The 25,529-nt window shown below is 38.8% G+C and overlaps 3 protein-coding genes across 4 annotated transcripts in view; 1 reads left to right on the forward strand and 2 right to left on the reverse strand.

The window, feature by feature from the left end:
• dsg2.2 (desmoglein 2, tandem duplicate 2) overlaps positions 1-25,529 on the forward strand; it is a 713,230-nt gene that overhangs the window by 250,354 nt on the left and 437,347 nt on the right. The gene's annotated exons all lie outside the window — the stretch shown is intronic.
• The window catches only part of usp24 (ubiquitin specific peptidase 24), a 746,345-nt gene that overhangs the window by 77,815 nt on the left and 643,001 nt on the right, over positions 1-25,529 (reverse strand). The gene's annotated exons all lie outside the window — the stretch shown is intronic.
• adcy1a (adenylate cyclase 1a) overlaps positions 1-25,529 on the reverse strand; it is a 106,782-nt gene that overhangs the window by 23,589 nt on the left and 57,664 nt on the right. For both annotated transcript variants that reach the window (XM_073932576.1, NM_001168349.1), the window contains 6 exon segments: positions 24,291-24,446; positions 18,011-18,205; positions 7,967-8,064; positions 7,724-7,808; positions 5,113-5,202; positions 1,905-2,158 (listed from right to left, as the gene is read on the reverse strand). In XM_073932576.1, the coding sequence (XP_073788677.1) occupies positions 1,905-2,158; positions 5,113-5,202; positions 7,724-7,808; positions 7,967-8,064; positions 18,011-18,205; positions 24,291-24,446 (878 nt within the window).

The raw sequence follows: 25,529 nt of genomic DNA on the forward strand, positions 1-25,529 counted from the left end.
TGAAAAGCCAACAGCTTTTCAATTAATTTTTATAGGATCGGTGTGTTTACATTAGATTAACAACACAGAAATTGCACCAACTGTAGAAGATTGACTTTATAACACCAGGTTAAACTTTCTGGCACCTTTATGCCAATCAATTAAATTTAAAATCAATACAGGCCACAACTAAACATTGAGGATGATCTCTGAGTGGTGGTCACCAAAATTGAACCAAGAGTTAAATGAATTATAAAAATTAATAAATGACTATAAAAATGATATAAATATTTGACTGTTGCACTTTTTATGTATTGTCAATATCCTCGTGTCTACATAGACCTATTGTTGTGTGTGCAACATCTCTGAGAATGTTGGGGGTGCAAATCACTGGCATTGTTATTTTAGAGGTTGTGGGCTGAAAAGATTGGGAACCCCTGGTCTACAGAACAAACCATTGTTATATACAATGAATTTCCTAATTAACCTGCCTAGTTATCTTATTAACCTAGTTAAGCCTTTGAACTGCATTTTAAGCTGAATACTAGCATCTGAAAAATTATTTAATCAAATGCTATTTACTGTAATCATGGCAAAGATAATAGAAATCAGATATTATAAATGTATTATTAAAACTATGATGTTTAGAAATGTGTTGAAAATAATCTACTTTTCGATTAAACACAAATTGTGGAATTCAGGAGGGTCTAATAATTCTGACTTCAACTGCACACACAAACACATCATCACCTTGGAATTATAAGGTTCTATCTGACATTTTTGTCAAAACTGAGTTATTGACATATTCTCATTAAATTACAACTTATTTACATTATGGGATGTTTTTTTAGAAGTTGTTTACAATTTAAGACTTTATTTAAAAAATGTTACACACATACTGTTTGCAATATGGAATATGGAACTTTGACGCTCCAAATCTCTAAATCATTCAGAACGCAGAACCTTATAATTCCAAGGTGACAACATACACAAATTAGTTTACTTATATTTTAGACCAGTGGTCACCAAACTTGTTCCTGGAGGGCCGGTGTCCAAGAGATTTTAGATCCAACCCTAATTAAACACACCTGAACAAGCTAATCAAGATCTTATTAGGTATAGTTGAAACACCCAGGCAGGTGTGTTGAGGCAAGTTGGAGTTAAATCCTGCAGGAACACCGGCCCTCCTGGACCGAAATTGGTGACCCCTGTTTTAGACATTCTACGTAAGTGACCATTAACAAAGAATGGATCTTTACGACTAAAAACATGACCCACAGAGCTTAGGAATGTGTTTTTCCTCTCTTATACCATGTTGCCATCAAACAACACAGTTGTCATGCCTACTTGCTACTGTAAACGGAAACATGCAACACTTTCCCTGCCACATTTCTTCTGACTGATTTACTGCTTTGGAAGAATTGACGATGCCGTGTGTTAAAGTTGAAATTCTTTAAACTTAAGCGTCTTAAAAATGCGTCATTCATGTTAAAGGCGCTGCAAAAGACATGACATGGTTGTAAAGGTCATGCACATCCATCAATCACTTTTACGTAAAACAATGGAAAAGTCTCACATCGGAATGGAAAAAATAACACAATGTGCGAGAATGGCCTCTAGCACTCTCTACATAAAACATAAAACTTGCTCTGTGTAATTTATCTGAACAGCTGGGATTTGTCAAAGCACTTCTATATATGGCTTTCCTTAATTGCTTCTATTGTCGGCACTGTTGGAAACTTGAACACTCGTATAACTAACACTTTCTATTCTCTTTAAAGAGTTTTTGTTTGTTTGTTTGTTTTAGGATGTCCGTCAAATGATGAAATGCTAACGTAACAATCTAGTAATTAGCATACCCCCAATTTAGAAAACTCTTGGATAATTGAGCAAGTAAATATGAACCAACATGAAGCTCAACTCACCCTACGGCCTTCCGATAGCCGCTGGTCTCCATGACGACAGTGTGGAGGATGTTAAGAAGCAGAAGCAGGAGGATCTTGGGTAGTGATGAGACACGTAGGTACAGGGCCACAGATAGAGATGCCATCACACATGATAAAAATACATACGGAGTGTATTTGCACACCCTGTAGCCCACGCCGGTCCCGTTCACTGTGACAACTGTCACCATGGAGATGCTGGAATTCCCCTCCAGTGACCACGGCACGCATGTCACCTGTGTGGTTTTAGCAGAACACACACACACACACACATCGTCACATTGAAATACACATATAATACATAAGTACAATAGATTACTATTAAAAATAAACTATTGGATGACCTAAAACCATGATTTAAAGTTATATAAAATGGGTAGCACTTTACAAAATGCTTGAATTTTAAGTTAGGGATGAAGTAGGTTGTTATCACAGAATAAAGCATGACAGCCTTTTTGCCAGCCGAAGCAAAGCAATGTTAATGAATGGCTGAATGCAGCCTACACTAACCTGCGTATTATTATTGAGCCACAAGATGACACCAAAGAGTCAAGAATAGCAAAAATACAGATAAATAGTTTTTTTTTTTTTGGTCCAACACCTTCTTCTGGTGATATAAATAATACGATGTGAAGAGGCGTTCAACTAACTTAACAAAAAATGTATCTGAACCAAATCACTTTTAAGCACTTTAACACTTTTAAATTTTAACAAAACACAGAAGCATCCGTTTATGAAAGATGTACAGTAGGTTGTCGAACATAATCTCACTGGCCACTTTATTACTGTCTAACTCTTTGCCACAGCCATATCACCCTGCAGCTCAAGACCGGTTACTCACTGAAGCTAAGCAGGGCTGAGCCTGGTCAGTACCTGAATGGGAGACCACTAGGGAACACTAAAGGTTGCTGTTGGAAGTGGTGTTAGTGAGGCCAGCAGGGGGCGCTCAACCTGTGGTCTGCGTGAGTCCTAATGCCCCAGTAAAAGTGAAGGGGACACTATACTGTCAGTGGGCGCCGTCTTTCGGATGAGACGTGAAACCGAGGTCCTGACTATCTGTGGTCATTAAAAATCCCATGGCACTTCTCATGAAAGAGCAGGGGTGTAACCCTGGTGTCCTGGCCAAATTCCCTCTATCGGTCCTTACGATCATGGCCTCCCAATCATCCCCTTCAACCCAATGGCTCTATCACTGTCTCTCCACTCCACCAAAAGCTGGTGTGTGGTGAGCGCACTGACACCGTTGTCCTGTGGCTGCCGTCGCACCATCCAAGTGGATGCAGCACACTGGTGGTGGTGTGGAGAGACCCCCCTTCATGATTGTGAAGCGCTTTGGGTGTATGGCCATACGCAATAAATGCGCTATATAAATACACATTACATTACATCTTTGTAAACGCAAATTTCTAATCAGCCAATCACATGGCAGCAACTAAATGCATTTAGGCATGTAGACATGGTCGAGACGATCTGCTGCAGTTCAAACTTGGTTGTTAGTGCCAAAAGTGCTGTCCTGAGTATTTCAGAAAATCTCTAGGGTTTACAGAGAATGGTCCGAAAAAAAGAAAATACCATCCCCTACCATCCGACCCTACCATTCGAGCATTCAGATGGTATAATCAGAATTTGTCATCAACAGCATGAAAGCATGGATCCATGCCTTTTATCAACAGTTTAGGCTGGTGGTGGTGGTGTAATGGTGTGTGGGATATTTTCTTGGCACACTTTGGGCCCGTTAGTACTAATTGAGCATCATGTCAACAGCCTACCTGAGAAATTGTTGCTAATCATGTCTATCTCTTTATGACTACAGTGTAGGTTAGGTTAATTTGTCATTTATGACAATGATGTAGACAAAGCATACCTGTCAAACCTCCCATTTTCCCAGGATTTTCCCGTATTTTACAATTCTATCCCACTCTGTGATATGCGCAAATGGCGTGGCGCGAATCATGCAAATTGCGTAAATAGCGCTATACGGGCAAATGGCATGGCGCAAATTGAGTGTGTTGCTTGTTTGACGCACTTAACGTGCAAATCGCTGGAGTTCGAAAATCTGAACTTCAGCTGACATTCGCGCTGTGTTAACCAATCAGGAGCTTGCTCATGTGGGGGTGTGATTATGACTTAGCGCCTGTTGTTGGTGTCCTGGGGGAAAATCCTCCTGCCTACACAAACAACAGTTTATGAAACTGGGCTTGGCTCAGTCAGGGGCACAGCTGAAAGCCTCCATCATCCAGGTTAAGTTTCCAGAGGAGTTTGTGAGCTCACAGAGCTGGGTACACCCCTGAAAGGATCTAGTGGACTCAGACAAGACTCAAACAAACTGATGCTGTTTTTCAGCCTTCACAAAGCACATAAACACAGTTATTTTCTCAATAAAATCTATGTTAGTTATTTAGCAACGAAGCTAAAGTCATCGGGCAGACAGAAGCCCTTCCCATCACGCAAATGTGAGTCTGTTGTGAAGCGAATTTGACATGTGAACAAAGCTGATTTGACGAGCGAATGAAGCAGATTTTGACACGCGAATGAAGCAAGTAAACTCAAATGTTCACGTGTCTATTTACGCGCAAATATCGTGATTTATCCACACGTTATGTGTCTGGTGTGAACACAGCATTAGTATATTTTCTACATTTCTACATCTCAAATTATCCCCCAATACTTAAACCCAACTATACTGTACCTTACTAATTAATAAGCAGCACCTTAATAGTTTATTGGGCTCAAATAAGTCATGGTTAATGGTTTGTTAACAGTGAGAAATGCACCCTAAAATAAAGTGTGACCAAAACTCTAACATAAGTAAACCTCAAAGAACAGTACAAAAAATAAATAATTTAAAATAAGGCATCTCTTAATAACTCGAGGAATATGTTATTAAATAAAATAGCTTGAATGCATAGTCAACATTTAAAGTGGTTTTAAAAAGTTTTTTTCCATTGGACAGAATGGGTTGAATAGTTCTAAGACAACTGAAACCACTTTAGATGATGAACCACTTCAAATGCTGACTACTGTATAGCTCAAGTGAAGTGTTATCACAGGGTCTAACACATGACAAGCAGTAAATGAGTCAAGCTGGTAAAATCTTGTTGCATTTCTTTTTTTTTTTTTCTCGAGAAGTGTGATAGGCAACACCCTCAGTAATACAATCATCACTCTCTTCTACTGTACACACACTCACCACACACCCCTGGGTCACAGAGTACATCAGCAGCACCAGAAACCCACACAAAACCGTTCTGATCTGTAGGGTCAGGCAGTCGGGGGAGCACTGAGACAAAGACAGCAAAGAGCAAATATTAAACCTGTAGAATAATATCACACAAGAGCAACATTTACACAATCACTACATAAAATGTGGTGTCTGTTGGTGCAAAACTCACCTTCACAATGCTAGCATGCTATAGGTGGTTGTTAAGTGGTGTAGAGTATTCTAGGGTGCTATAGTGTTTGGCTGTTCTGGGTGGTTGTTATGAGATGCTAAATTGCTATTGGTGGCCATAGGTTGAGTGATATTGGTTCTTGGTTGCTATTGGTGGTCATTAAGTAGAGCAATTATGCAGTAGATGGTCTTAGAGTGTTTAAGGTGGGTGATTGTTATGTGGTTTGGGTGCTTTAAGGGTTGTTAGGTGATGCTAAAGTGCACTGGGTGGTTGTTAGGTGACACTACGGTGCTCTGGGTGGGTACTGTAGATTAGATGCTGTCTTGATGTGTTCTGGGTGGTGCTATGGTATTCTAAATGATTGCTAGGTGGTGATCAACTGCTGTAGGGTGCTCTGAGCAGTTGTTAAATAGTGCTATGTTGCACTAGGTGGTACAATAGAGCTCTGGTGATTGTTATGTGATGCTATGGTATTCTAAATGGTTGCTAGGTGGTGCTAAACTGCTGCAGGCGCTCTGAGCAGTTGTTAATTGGTGCTATGTTGTACTGGGTGGTTGTTAGGTGGTACAATAGTGCTCTGGTGATTGTTATGTGGTGCTATGGTACTCTAAATGGTTGCTAGGGGGTGCTACATTGCTGTAGGGTGCTTTGAGCAGTTGTTAATTGGAGCTATGTTGCACTGGGTGGTTGATAGGTGATACTATAGTGCTCTGGTGATTGTTATGTGGTGCTGTGGTACTTTAAACGGTTGCTAGGTGGTGCTAAATTGCGGTAGTGCACTCTGAACAGTTGTTAATTGGTGCTATGTTGCACTGGGTGGTTGTTAGGTGGTACAATAGTGTTCTGGTGATTGTTATGTGGTGCTATGGTACTGTCAATGGTTGCTGGGTGGTGCTAAATTGCTGTAGGGTGCTCTGAACAGTTGCTAATTGGTGCTACTGTATGTTGCATTGGGTGGATGTTAAGTGGTGCTAAATTGGTGCAGATGGCTCTAAGTGGTTGGTAATTGATGCTATGGTGCTAAAGTATTCTAGGCAGTGCTAGGCTGTCCCGAGTGGATGTTAGGTGGTGCTGGGGTGCTTCAAATCATTATTAGGTGGTGCTGAGGTGGTTTTGTTTGATCTGTGTCGTTGTTAAGTGGTGCTACTGTGCACTGGTTACATGTAACTGTAGGTGGGTGATTGTTAGGTCGCACTAGGGTGATCTGAGTATTGCCATGGTACTCTACATTGTTGTTATGGGTTGCTAAATTGATGTAGGTGACTCTGGTTGGTTGTTAATTGGTGCTATATAGCACTGGGTTGTTGTTAGGCATTACTATGGTGCTCCGGGTGGTTGATAGGCTGTGCTGGGTAGTTATTAGGTGGCGCTTGGTTGATCTGGTGGCCATTAAATAGGTCCAGTGTGGTGTTGGTGGTCGATAAGTGGTGCTATGGTGCACTGGGTGGTTGTAAGGTGACACTACAGTTATATAGGTGATTGATAGATGGTCCTGGTGTATTCTAGGTAGTGCTAGGCCAGGGATGCTCAATCCTGTTCCTGGAGATCTACCTTCCTGCAGATTTCAGTTGCTACCCATTTCAAACAGAACTGCCTGTAATTATCACGTGAGTTCAGGTCCTAATTAATTGGTTCAGGTATGTTTGATATGAGTTGCAACTGAAATCTGCAGGAAGGTAGATCTCCAGGAACAGGATTGAGCACCCCTGTGCTAGGCTGTCCTATGCTAAATGCTAAACTACTCTAGGTGGTTCTAGACTGTCCTGCTTGGTTATTAGGTGGCTTTCGGGCACTCTGTATGTTGTCTCTGCAGTTGTTTGGTAGTCCTTAAGTGCTGTACTTGGTTCTTGACTGTTCTTGGTGGTTGTTAGGTGCTGCTTGTAAAGTGGTGTTAGAATGCTCTAGTTGACTGATAGGTGGTGCTGCAGCACTGTGAGTGGTTGTTAAGTGGTGTAGGGAGTTCTGGGTGGTTTTCATGTTCTGTTATGGATGTTAGGTGGTTCTTGATTGCTCTGGGTGGTTATTAAGAAGCACCAGAGTGTCATTGGCGCTAGGGTGTTATAAATAATTGTTAGGTTATTAGGGTAAATGCATTAAAAAAGTAGGTTTCAAAAAAGCCCAATCCCAAGTCTGTGATATTCTCAATCCTAGACACGACTTGAGCCCCACATTCACTGTAGGTTTTATCATCCTCCAGGCACCAGGTGAAAATTGTACTTAGAGTAATATCACACCTCTCCTCAACAAACCCTATGACCTGAGGTGTCACTCAAGTCTACAGCACAAACAGTGCAGGACAAGTAATGTATCAAAGTTTAAAGCCCAGGGTCATGCTTTGTAAGCCAATGCATAATGTAATGTTGTGAAATTAAACAACTGCATTCAAGAAATGTTTTTTTTTTCTGTTACCTGCACATGCGTAACGTGAAGATACATCACACTTGCCATGTGGAAACATAAACAGAGAACCAGCAGAATTACAACCAGAAGACCTCTGCAATGAGAGAGAGAGAGAGAGAGATGTTGCATAGATGCTGTATGAATAACTGACCTAAGCTAAAGTGTCATCAAAATAGTAAAATAGTACGTCTGACAAATTAAGAAAAAGGTGTGTAATGCTTATGTATGTGTGTCTGTGTGTGATTTACATACTGAGGAATGATGAGAAAATAGACCACTGCAAAAAACGAAGTGAGGACTAGCGAGATAACCACCGCACTGATGAAGGCATCATCATACACTTGCTGGTACTGTGTGACAGAAAAAGACAAAGACAATTTGATTAATTGTTTCAATTACACAACCTGCATTTCTATAGTTTCACCTATAGTTTCAAAAAACAACAGGACTGAAATGGTTTAAATAATTTCCAGGATGACATGCTTATTTCGAAACAGAAAATACACTTTTAATATATATATTTTTGGAACACAATGGTCAATTTCTTAAATTTCTCTTTTTCTATCATCAGCTAAATGTGAACTCTTAAAAAACATGAAAGATTTCATGTCATTTTTAAATCAAGGTAGATTTCATGCACTCCAGAGATACAAAATCCACTGTAAATTTGTAATTTGTAACTGAAGCTTTCAGAAAAATAAAGATTTTCTTATATTTTAATATTTCTGTGTCATTATTTTGGTGGTCAAAAGGTCATCAATACATGAATGTTGAAAGTCAGAGTTCATTGATTCATTTATTTTCCTTCGGCTAAGTCTCTATTTCAAAGGTCACCACAGTGGAATGAACCGCATATTCCAGTATATGTTTTACACAGCGGATGCCCTTTCCGGCCGCAACCCAGTATTGGGAAACACCCATACATTATTGCATTCACACACATACACTATGGCTAATTTAGTTAATCCATTTCACATATGTGTAGCTTTTGTCTTTGGACTGTGTGGGAAACCGGAGCACCTGGGGGAGACCCACATGAACACAGTGAGAACATGCAAACACAGAAAACGACAGAAATGCCAACTGCCCAGACAGGATTCAAACCAGCGACCTTCTTGCTGTGAGTCAATAGTGCTAACGACTGAGCCACTGACATCAAAGCTTCGACATTAAATCAATTAGCATTTTTGATGTGTGTCTTATGTCAATGTTGATATAAATTTTATGTCATTTTGATATCAAGGTGCCTGCTGGGTACTTAGAAAAAAACTCAGGATTACAATCAAGGCATTCTTTGAACTTTAAAAAAAAAAAGTCTTTCATATTGATCAGGGGTCTCAAACTCGCGGCCCGCGGGCCATTTGCGGCTCTCAGTGCAATATTTTGTGGCCCGCGCCGACCGCTGTACTCTGACAGAATCAGCGGAGCGGGGAGAGAGAGCGCTCCCCGCTCCGCTGATTCTATCCGTACACAGCGCGCTTGTCACTCAATGTGCATTGTCGCGCGCGTTCTGATCAGCTGTGTTGTCGCGCGCGTACTCAAGAGCGGTGTTATCGCGCGCCTACTGAAGAGCGGGACCGAGGGTGTGTCGCGTCGCGGGGGCACTTTTGATCATTTTGGAAGGGCACTTTCTATGCAAGACTAAAAAGGGCATGTGCACTGCACAGGTTGAGCCCTATGTGTGCACGTGCCTGCCCTGCATCTTATATATATTATCAGCCTGATCTCACGAGAAAACGTAAGTATTTTACGTTTTGCCAGTTTAGTGGCTAATTCGTACGAATTCGTACGAGTTCAGTCGTACGAAATGGTACGATTTTTAAAAGGAGGTGTGGCACCTGACCCCACCCCTAACCCCAACCGTCATTGGGGGGATAAGCAAATCGTATTAAATTGTACGAATTAGATCGTACGAATTCATACGAATTAGCCACTAAATGAAAAAGTTACGAATTGCCATGAGATTGTGTTGATATTATAGGTAGATACAGACTGGTACAGACTGATTTGACTGGAGTGGGGTGGGGGTGTTTTATTTATACATATATACGCCTTTTTTAGGTGAGGGAATGGAAGTTTTGAGTGAGTTCCCCCATTTTTTTCCCTAGGACTTCAATAAGTCAAAGTACAGGTCTAGACTTAATGATGATCATCTTCAAGCCATACTGAGGGTCTCAACTGCTTCCGCTCTAAAGCCAAATGTGGTTCAGATTTGTGAGAAGAAGCGCTGTCAAGTCTCTGGCAGCAAGAAGTAGGCAAAAGATGCCATGTTCAGAAGAACTGTTCATAATCTTCACTCAATGTTCTATTAATGTTCAGGACACTTCATGTTCAGAAGAAATAACTAAAACTGTTAATAATGACATTTGAGGACTTTTTTTTGTGAAATCCCTTATGCGGCCCAGCCTCACCCAGACTTTGCCTCCTGCGGCCCCCAGGTAAATTGAGTTTGAGACCCCTGATATAGATAATAACTTTCATAGTAAGTAGTAAGTAATGTGTGTTTATATAGCGCATCTATCATGTATGGCCATATACCAGGTGTGGGCAAACTTGATCCTGGAGGGCCGGTGTCTTGCATAGTTTAGCTCCAACCCTATTCAAACAGACCTTCCTATAGAGTTCAAGTGATCTTGAAGACACTGATTAGTTTGTTCAGGTGTGTTTGACTAGTGTTGGAACAAAACTCTGCAGGGACACCGGCCCTCGAGGATCAAGTTTGCCCATCCCTGCCATATACCAAAAAACCTTCACAATCATGAGATGGGTTTGTCTCTCCAAACCACCACCAGTGTGCAGCATCCACTTAGATGAGGCGACAGCAGCCACTGGACCACACACCTGCTATAGGGGGAGTGGAAAGACAGTGATAGAGCCAATTCAGTGGATGGGAATGATGAGGAGGCCATGATAGGTAAGGGCCAATGGAGAGAACTTGGCCAGGACACTGAGGTTACACCCCTACTCTTTAGAGGATTGCTATGGGATTTTTAATGACCACAGAGAGTCGGGACCTTGGTTTAACATCTCATCAAAAGATGGCATTTAATGAAGCTATAGTGTCCCCTTTACTTTACTGGGGCATTAGGACTTACACAGACCACAGGTTGAACACCCCTGCTAGCCTCACTAACACCACTTCCAACCGAAACCTAGTTTTCCCATGCACTGACCAGGCTCAGCCCAGCTAAGCTTCACTAGCCGCATTTCCACTATCGGGCCAGTGCGAGCCAGGGCTTTAATCGGGCCGGGCCGGGCCAATAGCCCGGTAGGTTGAGAAATGAGGCCGAAATCATGTCGTGTTTCCACTGTCGGGCTAGTAGCTCACAGCGCGTCACACAAACACCGCCCACAGAACGTCCCCGAATCAAACGTCACACAACCCGCCCACTTCAGCGGGAATCAAGCAGATAAAGCACACCATAGAACCATCACGAAACTAAACTATTAGAATGAAGACAACCGAAACAAACAAATGACACGTTACTGTACAGCAGTACATTATATGTCTATATGCACAGACCTGTGTATTAACATTCATCACATTTGTTTACTCGTCGACCGACCGTTGGCATTGTGCATTGAGTGCTCTCGCCACTAAGGGAGGGACCCATCACAGTGAGCGCACCTGTCCATAATATAAAGGCACAGATATTCTCCTTTATAACTCGATATGGCATGTATTTTATAACATCCTCGTTTTGATAGACGTCGTGTTAAGTGTTTCAGCACAAGAGCGAGTAGCCTAATAAAATAAAGCCATATTTGTTGCGCTCAGCAGCTATTCACTAAAGCTCTTCATTTAAAGTTTCATTTATAAATTTAACCTCGTCATATAAGAACATAAACACTTGTTTGAGGATATAGAACACATTTTGCGTTTGGATTTTCCCCCAATGCGTTTAAAGCTGCGCTGCGCAGGACTGGGTGACGGAAAAAAAGGTAGGCTAGATTCTGCTTTTACTCACCCAAATTATGCTCTGTTTTTGCGATTTGATTAATATCATCGTATCCAAATACTTTATAAATAATATGTTAAACCTTCTCCGGTGTTTATTATTTTTTAGAAAATATCTAAAATCTTTTTTTTTCAGACAGGTCTTTGTAAAATGAAAGTTAGGCTATAAGTGGCTTTAAAATGATTTGATTTATGTATTGTATATAGGCTACCTACATTGTTCTAGCTAGCTAATGTTTATTTTATATTGGTTTATTTATTTAATATGATTATATATATATATATATACATATATATATATATATATATATATATATATATATATATATATATATATATATATATATATATATATATATATATCAGATATTTGTAATTCTTTAAATTATATTTCAATATAGCTTAGGCTATTTTATCAAGATATGACACTATATTGTTTAAAGTCTACGAAAGTGGGCACGTAATTTGTTTTATGTCTTTCTGTTGTATTTATATATTGTGTATTAACTCCAAAATAAATTAAGAAAAAAGCTGCTCGCGACATCAACAGAGCTGTGAAGGAGCGCTCTTGCCCGGTCTCACACACACATACAGGCATTTAAACGCGCACAAACACCCCTTTTAAACTTGACAATAACTCTCGAAAAACCTTATTGTGTGATGTGTCTTTAATATGGTGTAAAGATTATTATGCGTTATTGAAGCCTAAAGGAGGACGCAGCAATGTCACTATACATTAAAACTACTTTATTATTTTATGCAGCAGCCTTACATTTAAAAGGGAAACATAAGGGCGATAATACGCAAAACTGCCCGCCTCTCCTTTCACTCCGCCCCAAAGCCCCAGCTGGCCCTCCTTGGCCCAAGGTATTCGGCGGGCCGAAAAAGGCCGGCCGCTGGCCCCAAGAAAGCCCCGCTTTGGACCGATTAGGCCCCGGAAGTGACAGTGGAAACGCCACTGGCCTTGGCTCGCTCGCTTTAGGCGCGATAGTGGAAACGCGGCTAGTGAGTAACAGGTCTGCAGTGTGATATGGCTGTGGCTATGGATATGACTGGCTAAAGTCATTAATATAGATAATGACTTTCTAATTTGTACCTTTGCAGATATTGATGCTTAAAAACCAACATGATGCACTAAAAAGGCTGAAATTGTTAAAAAAACACACACACATACACCAGGATGCTTTGAAAAAGTGTTTCATTTTGATAAAAAAAACACCAAAAATTGCCCCAAAAACACCCGTGTGTGTGTGTGTGTGTTCGTATAAACATATGATTTGTTGCATCTCTTGTAGGTGTCACAGGCAACGTGTATTTGTGTCATTCCAGCGCAGCCTGCAACAGATCAATGCAACACCCTGCTTTGTGCGTCAGCTTCATTAGAGTATAAAACCCAGCATCCCCCTCTTCACAAGAGACAGATGCGATGTCATTATATTCCCAGAGAGAGCAGGGAAAGCCACCGTCGCTCCTGTACGCATGAGAAAGAGAGAATATATATGTCGTGAGTCTTACAGATTTTCCCAAATCATTACCGTTGCCCCCATTCTGTTAGGGTGGGCGGACGTCTCACATGAATCGCGGATGGGAGGGATTGGAGAGGAGCGAATGTAGGCAAAGAAACATAGATGAGGGGGAGAGAGGATGTTGAAAGTGAGAGGAGACTGGGAGTCACGAAGCACAACAGAACAATGCGGGGGAAGCGGCGTGTGTGTCGGAGGAAATTCTTCGCTCCGTCTCTCTCGCAATTCGCCAAGTCACTAATGCCAACGCACTGCTGTAATGGGGACACCGGGGCATGTGTCACTCTCTCTCCCTGGTGGACATTTCACAGGGTAGGCTGGTTTGTTAGGTCTTTTTCTGCACAGACAAGCACTGCTGTTTAAATGTGTGTGTCAGTAAGATTTTTAAAAAATTGTTAAATTTTTTTTTTTTGCAAGGATGTGATTATATAACATATACATATAATACATATAATATACAGAATTATTAGCCCTGTATATTTGTCCCCAATTTCTGATTAACACAAAGAAGAATTTTTTTAAACAAATTTGTAAACATAATAATTTTAATAACTCATTTCTAATAACTTGGTGACAGTACATAATATTTTACTAGACATTTCTCCAGATGCTGGAATTCAGCTTAAAGTGCAATTTAAAGGCTTAACTAGGGTAATTAGGCAAGTAATTTGTAAAACAGTTGTTATGCAGACTATTAAACAAACAAAAAAAAAACATAGGGGCTAGTAATACTGACCTTAGACTATTTTTTACACTTAACATTTAAAACTGTTTTCATTCTAGCCAAAATAAAACAGATTAGACTTTCTCAAGAAGAAAAAAAAAATTTATAGGAAATACCAGTAAAAATGTAGTGCTCTGTTAAACATCATTTGAGAAAGATTGGAAAAAGAAAAGAACAAAGGGGAGAGGCAGTGGCGCAGTGGGTAGTGCTGTAGCCTTCGCGTGGGTTTCCTCCGGGTGCTTCGGTTTCCCCCACAGTCCAAAGACATGCAGTAAAGGTGAATTGGGTAGGCTAAATTGTCCGTAATGTATGAGTGTGTGTGTCAATGTTTCCCAGAGATGGGCGGTGGCTGGAAGGGCATCCGCTACGTAAAAATTTGCTGGATAAGTTGGCGGTTCATTCCGCTGTGGCAACCCCGGATTAATAAAGGGACTAAGCCCACAAGAAAATGAATGAATGAATGAAAAGAACAAACATACAAAAAAAAAAAAAACACAGGAGGGCTAATAATTTTGACTTTAACTACACAATGTCTTATACACTACCTGACAAAAGTCTTGTCACCTATCCAAGTTTTATGAACAATAACTAAATACTTAAAGACTTCAAGTTGATCATTTGGTATCAGAAAAGGGCTTAAATGAAAGGCAGAGGCCTCTAGATTACGCCTATTTTAGCAAAATAAAATATAATCATGCCTTGGTTTTTAATTATTTAATTAAGACTGTAAGGTCTGACTCTGCTTAGACAAAAGTCTGGTATTTAACAGAAATAGTGGACAGTATAGAATTTAAAGTGATGGTGCAGTAGAAAAAGAATTATCATTGTGTCTGACTCCCATTAGCTTGGAGGACTGCTACATCTCTGCAATGACTCAAATAACTTATTAATAAAGTCATCTAAAATGGCAAAGTAAGCGTTCTTGCAAGAACCCCAAGAGTTCATTGAGATTTTTTGGATTCATCTTCAATGCCTCCTCCATCTTATCCCAGAAATGCTTAATAATGTTTATGTTTAGTGACTGGGCTGGCCAATTCTGGAGCACCTTGACCTTTTTTGCTATCAGGAACTTTGATGTGGAGGCTAAAGTATGAAAAGGCGCACTATCCTGCTGAAGAATTTGCCCTCTCCTGTGGTTTATAATTATAATAATTATATTTATCATTATTTGTTGTTTTACAGGGGTGAGGCAGTGGCGCAGTAGGTAGTGCTGTCGCCTCACAGCAAGAAGGTCGCTGGTTCGAACCTCGGCTCAGTTGGCGTTTCTGTGTGGAGTTTGCATGTTCTCCCTGCCTTCGCGTGGGTTTCCCCCACAGTCCAAAGACATGCAGTACAGGTGAATTGGGTAGGCTAAATTGTCCGTAGCGTGAGAATGTGTGTGTGGATGTTTCCCAGAGATGGGTTGTGGCTGGAAGGGCATCCGCTGTGTAAAAACTTGCTGGATAAGTTGGCGGTTCATTCTGCTGTGGCAACCCCGGATTTATAAAGGGACTAAGCCGACAAGAAAATGAATGAATGAATGTTGTTTTACAACTTGGATTGACGACAAGACTTTAGTCAGGTTGTGAATTAATATATATTTCAAACAAATGCTGCTCTTTCATCTTTGCTGCAAAAAAAAAAAAAAAGTATTATAGTTTATTTAACACATATGGTGGCTAAAAATGGGGAATTTTGTCACAGTATATGAGTTAGTTGGCATAATGGAACTACAAGACTATGTGTTCAGGATTAAAGTACTGTTTCTTTTCACAATGGCATCGCCATCAACTGGCCTGGCATAATTTATACATCTTTTATTTTGTTGCTTTTGTGTCTCCATGTGAACAAGAATAGTTTTGACAATATTGCTGACTGTAACCAAAACTTTGAAACAAAGAAAAACTTGGCAGTTTAGAATCCAATGATGTTATCCCTTTATCTGCCCCACCAAGAATTTTTTTGGATTGCATTTCTTTACTCCTAATGTCGCTTGTTAACACACTCAATGCATTAAAGATGTGTTCCTCTACCAAATGGTTGATATGCCGGTTTATGGTAAATGTCCGTGCACACCAAGACGTTTTTTGCTTGCGTTTTTCATCGACGTTTAACGCCTCGTGACTAAATAAACGACATCAATGTGATCGTGCACACCAACTCGCAAAAACGGCAGGCGCAAAATCGTAATTTTTAAAGAGACGCCTCATGCTCATTTTTTTTTTTTTTTTTTGACACGCCACGTCAAAGCCTTCTCCACCAATCAGATTGACACTTTTGTTCACGTGCACAGAGATGCTGAAGTTACAGTAAAGAACACTTGGGGGCGCTAAAGTGCAAAACTGTCAATGCGAACGCACATTGAAGAAGATTTCCAGAGGCGATATGAGCGTGGAGCTGCTTATTGCACTGGTGAACAATAAAAATTTCTTCTTAGCTATAGCTGGAGCTGCTACTTGAACCATCAAGCAACAAGCGTGTCAACTTTGTTTTCTTCTTCTGTGTTACAAGCGGGTGTCAGAAGCTTAAAGTTGTGTAGCGGCATGATTTTGCATAGTTCGACGCCAGTGAAAATCGCTTGGGTTTGAATCCGGAAAAACGTCTTGAAAAACGCTGACGATAAACACATATGAAAATCGTCCCAATGTGTACGAGCCTTAAAAGTACTGGAATTAACACATGTACTTTGAAAAATCTGTGCGACGCAGTGGCGCCGTAGGTAGGACAATGGCGCTATCTACTCACAGCAAGAAGGTCGCTTGTTTGAGCCTCGGCTGGGTCAGTTGGCGTTTCTGTGAGGAGTTTGCATGTTCTCCCTGCATTCGTGTGGGTTTCCTCCGGGTGCTCCAGTTTCCCCCACAGTCCAAAGACATGGGGTAGAGGTGAATTGGGTGAGCTAAATTGTCTGTAGTGTATGGGTGTGAATGAGTGTGTGGATGTGATGGGCTGCGGCTGGAAGGGCATCCGCTGCGTAAAAACGTGCTAGATAAGTTGGCGGTTCATTCTGCTGTGGCGACCCCGAATTAATAAAGGGTCTTAGCTAAAAGAAAATAAATGAACGAATGAATGAAAAATCTGAAGTGTGAGACCAATTTATTTAAAAAACACTAAATCATCTTTATTTTTTGAAGTATGCCAAAAATATTTCAGATGCATTCTTCATTTGTTTTCTTGTTTTTTTTTTTACAATAAAACCAAAATCAAGTGTAGTAGTGCAACAGGATTATGTTCGTTTAATTTTTTGAAAACCAACTTTGCTGTGTGTGTAAACCATTATTTAAAACAGGCATTCTATAAATCAATCTATTAGTCATTATTTAAAACATTCAAAACACGGTCAACCGTTTGGTAGAGCAGGCAATTCCATTCCAAAATGTGTAAATAAAATTTTTGTTTGGAAATAAGAAAAACTAAAAATCTATTTTAGGAAGTAGTGATGCATAATATATTGGCAGCCATTATGGTATCAGTCAGTCGATCCTTTTCAGAAGTTATAACATATTTAATGGTCATCATAATCTTAAAAGTTCTTTTAAAACGTATGAACATTTATTTGCATTTAAGTATGTATTATATCATCTTGGCATCAAATTACAAAAAAAAAAAAAAATTACCTAATGCAACGTCTATGGGGCTGAGAGTAAATCTGACATTACACTCTGGCTGCCGTCAACATCTCACACTACATTTTTCCATTTTCAGAAAGATTTTATAACACTATCGATGAGTTTTTCTTGTATTATTTCAGCAAATAGGATTGTAAAAAAAAATTGTTGTACTCTCCCATTAACTGCGCTCTAAGTTTACCCAACCATGACGCCTTCCACCACTGAGACACACTCAAATGTGAAAAGAGTCTATAAAAGTCTACCTTTAATGTTTACATTATCTGCCTGATAAGAAAATATATTATCAGCCAATACATTATGGGTTATTTCTGATAGTTTCCTGAGAGTTCATCTTTAATTGATTACTATTGATGGATTAAGTATCTAATTTATTTGCCAAATATAAAAAATGATCTGACAAAAATGTCTATATCTGTGCACCCCTAGTCATAACCCAATTCATGACAACTTCCCCAAAGTGAAGACTAGCCATCTAGTACTCACTCTCTGCTCTCTTTCTCTGCTCCTGTATGTGAGGGTGATGTAGTTGAGGTCTGCCATCTCTGACTCCGTCTGTCGTGCTTCTATCAGCCGGCCGATATAACGGTTCACTCGGGTCCCTGGAGAATTCTGCACCATTCCTGCTGAAAATGACGTCCGGTTACGAAGCTTCTCAGAAGCCGTTCGTAACGCTCGTCTCTGCAGAGACAGGAGAAGATTTCTGATGAAGTCCAGCTTAGCAGATTCAAAATTTTAAACCTCAAGCTGACAATGCCCTTCGCTAATATAGACAACATAAAATAAAATTAACACTTTTGAGTTGAATGAACATTTGTTTTTTTTTTTCATCTTTTACCCATTTTTTTAAATTTAAGAGAAATCTTTTCTGTCTCCAGAATGTGTCCTGTAAAGTTTTAATTAAAAATACTCACCATATTATTTATTATACCTTTCACGATATGGAAATGTTCAGTTCTGAGCAAACTGTAGCTAGATTTGTTGCCTGTGCCTTTAATATTTCTCCCCACCCACCGTTCCCACATGCATGTCTGAGCCATAGAGATCTCTCACTATTGCTATGTCTCCATTTACTGCTGGGTCTCACCTCAGATAGACAGCACAGTGACAGATAAGAAGGAAGCTGATCTTTATGAGAAATACTACAGTAAGTTGTATAGTTAATTCAAGCCTTTCTGCAACGATGAGTCACACACAACTTAATTTCAAAGTTGTGTAAACGCGCACACACACACACACACACACACACACACACACACACACACACACACACACACACACACACACACAAACAGCGCGCAGGTTTAATCTTGGACTGTTTTTTGCAAAGCAAATGTGACAGGTAACATGTTAATCTCCACTGCTGTATGGATATTTGATATGTTATTGTACAAAATAAACCTGATTTATCGTCTACAAACTGGGATTGAAGCGTCCTCTTTTATAATTGTGCTGACATGCGGCTGTGCTGATAAATACATAGCAATTTTACTGACTTTTCTTTATTACAAACATGTACTGTTTTAAAAATGTTTTAAACTTGTAAAACTCATTCTCAAGGTGCAGATGATCACAGTGTGGTAAACAGATCTTTTAATCCCAGTTGCTTTGCAAGTCCTGTCTCGTGGATGTTTATAAGTGTTACTACGGAGATATGTTATTTTCTGGCTGTCAATCAAGTCGGTGGGCTGGAAAAAAATTGCAGAGATTTGGATCCTATTTTAACGTCAAAAAAATTTTAAAAAGGAGACTTACTGGGCTCTATTTTAACAATCTATGCACAAAGTCTAAAGCGCAGTGCACAAAAGGGCATGTCCGAATCCACTTTTGCTATTTTAAGGATGGAAAAATATGCTCTGCACCTTGACGCATGGTCTAACAGGGTTGAGCTTATTCTCTTAATGAGTTATGGGTGTGTTTAGAGAATAAATTATAATTATATAAATGAATAAATATAAATATAAATATAAATAATTATAACTGAGTTATATTCCAAACACATGTCATACTGTATGCCCCATATGGTCCAAAACCTGACAGATGGACAAATCTAAGCTTATTTTTAATAAAGCAAAAATAAATAGGCATATAATAAATAATACTGCTACTAATAATAACATTATACTAAAGCAAGTTGTTGTGAAAAAACTGAAAAAAGCCCCCCAAATTTCTTAACATTTTATTCCTTTAATTATTTTAACTCATTTGTAAAGATATTTGCGTATTGCTGTACATCCTGTGTGTATTAAGCAATGTGTAAGCGATGTGCACAACTAACGCGCTCTGCGCTGGACTTTAGACCTGCTCTCAGCTGTCTATTTTAGTTCTTGAAAATATCAACATGCTAACAATGCGCATTATTCGGATTTGCTATTTAAACAATGTGGCGGAAAACAGGTAAATTATGGTTTCGCTGGTCTGAAAATAGCAACACGTCAGGGCAAACACATCTTGCGCCTTTTTGCGCCGGGTGTATGATCGGGCCCGTTGTGTTTATATAACTCCAGTATGACTATGGAGACAATACACCTCCACACAGTTCTATCCAAATGGCTTCCAAAAGTTCCAAAACTTTCATATAGTAAAAGTTGTCATTTATTACAGACAGCTGAAGACAAAATTTAAGCTAGATTATAAATGATAATTTATTAGAATTTTTCAAGTGATGTTAGAGCAAGGACATTGTTCATAGTATATCCTATAACATTTATTTCTTCTGTAGAAAGTCTTTTTTTATTTTACTTTGGCTGGAATGAAAGCCGCTTCTAAATGTTTTTCAAGATCAATATAATTTGTCTTTTTAAGAATTTCATTTTTCTTCATTGCTTACAAAAAAAAATATTGTTGTTCAATGACTTCCCTAATTATCCTAAGCTTGCCTAGTTAACCTAATGAACTTAATTAAGCATTTTAATTGCACTAATTAAAATATTGCAAAATAGCTTGTCAAATATTATACACTGTTAATGTAGCAAAAAAATGAGCTATTAAAACTATTATGTTTAAATATGTGTGGATTTTATTTTTTCATAAATAGCACTTGAAAATATTCATTCATTCATTCATTTTCTTGTCGGCTTAGTTCCTTTATTAATCTGGGGTCACCACAGCGGAATGAACCGCCAACTTATCCAGCAAGTTTTTTTTATGCAGCGGATGCCCTTCCAGCTGCAACCCATCTCTGGGAAACATCCACACACACATTCACACACACACTCATACACTACGGACAATTTAGTCTACCCAATTCACCTGTACCGCATGTCTTGGACTGTGGGGGAAACCGGAGCACCCAGAGGAAACCCATACGAAGGCAAGGAGAACATGCAAACTCCACGTAAAAACGCCAACTGAGCCGAGGTTCAAACCAGCGACCCAGCGACCTTCTTGCTGTGAGGGGTCAGCACTACCTACTGCGCAACTGCCTCCTCCAGCACTTGAAAATATTTTAAAAATAATTAAATGTACATAAAATATGTACATACTAGTTTGGTGTGACATAAATTTACATAAATGACAACAAAAACTTTTTTTTCCCCCTTTTTTGTGAACTATCTATATATGATTAGGTGAAGAAAGATCAGCACACCCACATGTGCCTTTAATCTCATGAACACATGCACACACATTTCTCCAGTGCATGGTGGCAGATGGGTGTTCATAACATCTCAGCATATTTCCTCACACATGCAACGGTGATAAGAGGTTTAATTATGCACTGATACGAGTCAAAACACATGAACACATGAACACACGCACATACACAGTGACAGAAGATGAGAAGGGTAAATCTGCAGGGGTGATTAGGTCTGTGTGTGATCATCCACTCAGCTGAAGTAGTGGACTGGATTAAAACACACCGAAAGTGATTTGTGTGGGTGTGAAAGGTGATTTGAGGATCATGGATTTACAAGTATTGGAGGATTGTACAATAAGTCACTGGAATATACAGTATCAGAGCACTACTGAATAATTATGACTGTCCATTTAATATGTACTAGTATCTAATGAACGAGTATCAAAAAAATAATCAACCTCGGCTCATTGCAAATATGTTCCCAGGGCTACACTTTTAGGAAACTGCAAATACAGGGTGGGCCATTTATATGGATACACCTTAATAGAATAGGAATGGTTGGTGATATTAACTTCCTGTTTGTGGCGCATTAGTATATGTGAGGGGGCAAACTTTTCAAGATGGGTGGTGACCGGGGTGGCCATTTTGAAGTCGGCCATCTTGGATCCAACTTTTGTTTTTTTCAATAGGTAGAGGGTCATGTGACACATCAAACTTATTGGGAATTTCACAAGAGAAACAATAGTTTGCTGGTTTTAGCGTAACTTTATTCTTTCATAAGTTATTTAGAAGTTTCTGACCACTTATAAAATCAATAGCTCTGTAGCTCGTCTTGTACTAAGAAAATGAAGTGGAGTTGACCAGGTTTGAGTAAGACAAAGAAACCATTTAAAAACAAAAAAAGCTATTTGAAATTGTTGTAAAAATATATGCCCTCCATTAGGGCTGGGCGATTTTTCAGATTTTTCCGATTAATTCGAATTTACGTTTTCAGACGATTTAATTTTGAATCAAATCGAGAAATCGCGATTTTTAAAAAAAAAAAAAAATGTAATACATTATAATGGCACCAATGTGCTTTGGTTCACTCTGTATGAAGCAGGAAGCACACCAGAAGCGCCTCTCGGTGACGCGCCGCACAGCACCACGATTCAGGACGCAGGTCATATTTCAGCTGTGCCACAGAGCGTCATCTGATTAGTTTCATGTTAAATATCATGCGAATGTGCGCGTTTGGTGTGTGATAGTTTAAACTGTCATTTGCGCACTGTGTCGCGGCGCTTCTGGTGTGCGACCTGCTTGACTGCCTGTTAAAGCGTGAAGTCATGTAGGATTTTACTTGTTGCACGTCTGTGTGGATTGTCAAGACATTCCCTCATCAAGTCAATAAACTCGATCTCAACATGTATGAAGGACGTAAAAGCCTGCCATGTGAAACACCACGCCGATCTTTTGGTTTGAACACGAGCAGAGGTGAGGGACTGTAGCAGTGAAAATGAAAGTACTTGCTTGTTTGAAACATTAATAAGTGCAGTTCGATGTCAGTTTTAGCATCCAGAGTATAACCAAACCAGAGAAGAAAGGAAAGCTTTTTGTTACCTCAACCCCAAAATTAAAAATAAGTAAATAAGGCGACACGATGGCTTAGTGGTTAGCACTGTTGCCTCACATCAAGAAGGTCGCTGGTTTAAGTCCTGGCGGGGCCAGTTGGCATTTCTGTGTGGAGTTTGCATGTTGTCCCCATTTTCGCGTAGGTTTCCTCCGGGTGCTCCAGTTTCCCCCACAGTCCAAAGACATACAGTATAGGTGAATTGAATAAACTAAATTGGCGGTAGTGTGTGAGTGTGAATAAGTGTGTATGTGTGTTTTCCAGTACTGAGATGCAACTGGAAGGGCATTTGCTGTGTAAAACATATGCTGGATAAGTTGGCGGTTCATTCCACACCTGATGAATGAAGGGACTAAGCCGAAGAAAATGAATGAATGAATAAATAAAATAATAAATAAATAAATAAATAAATAAATAAATAAATAAATCAATTTGATTCAAGTTTCAAAATTCAATAAAATGAACAAGACTGGGAGAACATACTGTAACTTGATTCTACTGGTTATGATCTGATTTCATCCTCTTAGTCAAGTATTCTGGCCAATGGAATAGCACAAATCCACAACTGTATATACTCCCGTCAACAGAGATCACGGTCTAGGGATGGTAGAAATCACATTTGGAAGAATGTCATGCCTTCACTGCTGGGTGCTTTTTTGTTTGTTTTTTCACTAACTTAGATTTCATCCCCCCCAAATTGCACATTTTTTATTCCCATTCATTTTCAGATTAAAACAAACATTTTAGCTATTTTTAATTTTTAATTTACATGCCACATGGCACAAGGGTCACAGACTTTTGAACCATTTCAATGAAACTGTTGTTTTTAATCATTCTAAGTAAATTGTAATTCAGTCTAAAACCTAAAAACTCAACACCATGTGGTAATTGCACAGCGGTTGCCAAGTGTAGGTTAATTTTAATGCAAGAATTCAGCAGGTTGTTGGAGGACTCTTATAGGTTTGGTTGTATTTTCCTTTATAAATAATGTAAAAGCTCTTCAAAATAACAACATACTGTAAGCTAAAACTATTCTGTAATATTGTATGGCTGCTTTAAAACTAATTAAAATCACAGTACACAAGTATCAGTGTCTACTACACTCTTAAAGTAAGTGTGAAACCAAAATTTACAATGTTTATTTTGCTAGCACACATTGTTGTTTTTTTTTTAGGTGAACAATTAATATATACAAGAGTTTTGGTAATCTTTAATCAAAGTCTGACCATCTGCTTCTGTATTTGGAGTAGTGGTGCTTCTCTTTTGAGGTTGGTTTGACAGCTTTAGTCCCAATATACTTAACCACGCCCCTCTTACTGTTTACTATGAGGGAATGATACACTAAAAAGAAAACCCCACCCCCTACTTAATATTCTCTTGCAGTTGGAAGTACATCAATACAATACATACAGATATTTACAAAAAGTTTCTAAAATGTGGAATAAACAAAATATTTTAGGGCATAAATCACCCTTTTGGAAGTTTTTATTTTTATTTTAAAAGTGCAAGTTCGGGAATTTAGGCATTCTTATTCTGGTACCTCTGCATTACACCTCTGGACATATGGCATAATCACGCACCTTGTCATCGTCCTCACAGGTCATGACGTTGGAGAAAGGGATCTCAGCCTTGAACATCTTTCTGCAGTGCATGAGCTGCACCAGCAGGTAACAGACGGTCTTAAACTTCATCCTTTTCGCCGGCTTTATGTCTGATAGGATCAGCCCAGGAAAAATCTGAGAGAGGGAGAAAGAGAAATGTGGAATAGAGAAAGATTAAAAGAAGGTGTGAAAATGCCTGCAGTTACTGTTTTTGAAAAAAGGATTTTAAAACGTATATGAATAAAGCAGCTTTGAGTGTGCATGTGTGAATTGTTTTATTCCAGTATAATCAATCTAATCTAAAAAGTTAACCTTTTACAGCTAAGTTAATCAAACGTGTGTATGGGACAAGGACGAGAGGTTGCTTTTTGGTGTCTGTGTCAGATTAAATCCACAAAAGTCATTGTATATGCATAAAAAGTAAAACATGTCCACTTTAATGTTTTCAAAATTAAATATCAAAATATGGGTGAAAATGTTCCATCATTAATCTGTGTAACAGATTTATTATTGAAGGCATTAAACATTTTTTTTATTTATTCTCAATTTTATTCTCACCTGTTCTTATTAAAACATAAAAATTATAGTGCAATACTAAATTATACTGTATTTTGTTTATGCATAAAAGACAACAAATTAATTTTGCTGCTGATTATTAGCAATTAATGGTACAATATTGTGATTTACACACAGTTCATTAAGTTTTTTTTATTTTATATATATTTTACGTTTTCAGGTTAGTGGTTTAAAATTAAATTTGCTTAATAAGCCAGATCAGCCTCAAAAATAATTTATTTACAAAATATTATTGGTAAATACACAAATCCGATTCGTAAATTCAAAACACGAATTGGGTTTGTATATTTACGAATTGTGTTTTCAATTTATGAATTGGATTGTATATTTACAAATTGTGTTTTGAACTTACAAATTGGATTAATATATTTACGCATTTCAAGTTTAAAACACAATTCAGAAATACACAAATCCAATTCATAAATTCAAAACACAATTCATAAATATACAAATCCAATTGATAAATTTAAAACACAGTTCATAAATATGCAAATGCAATTAATAAATTCAAAACACAGTAATAAATATGCAAATGCAATTCGTAAATTCAAAACACAATTTGTAAAGATGCTAATGCAATTAATAAATTCGAAACAATTCATAAATATGCAAATCCAATTAATAAATTCAAAATATGATTCA

Source organism: Danio rerio, chromosome 20, assembly GCF_049306965.1.
Source record: "Danio rerio strain Tuebingen ecotype United States chromosome 20, GRCz12tu, whole genome shotgun sequence".
NCBI lineage: Eukaryota > Metazoa > Chordata > Actinopteri > Cypriniformes > Danionidae > Danio > Danio rerio.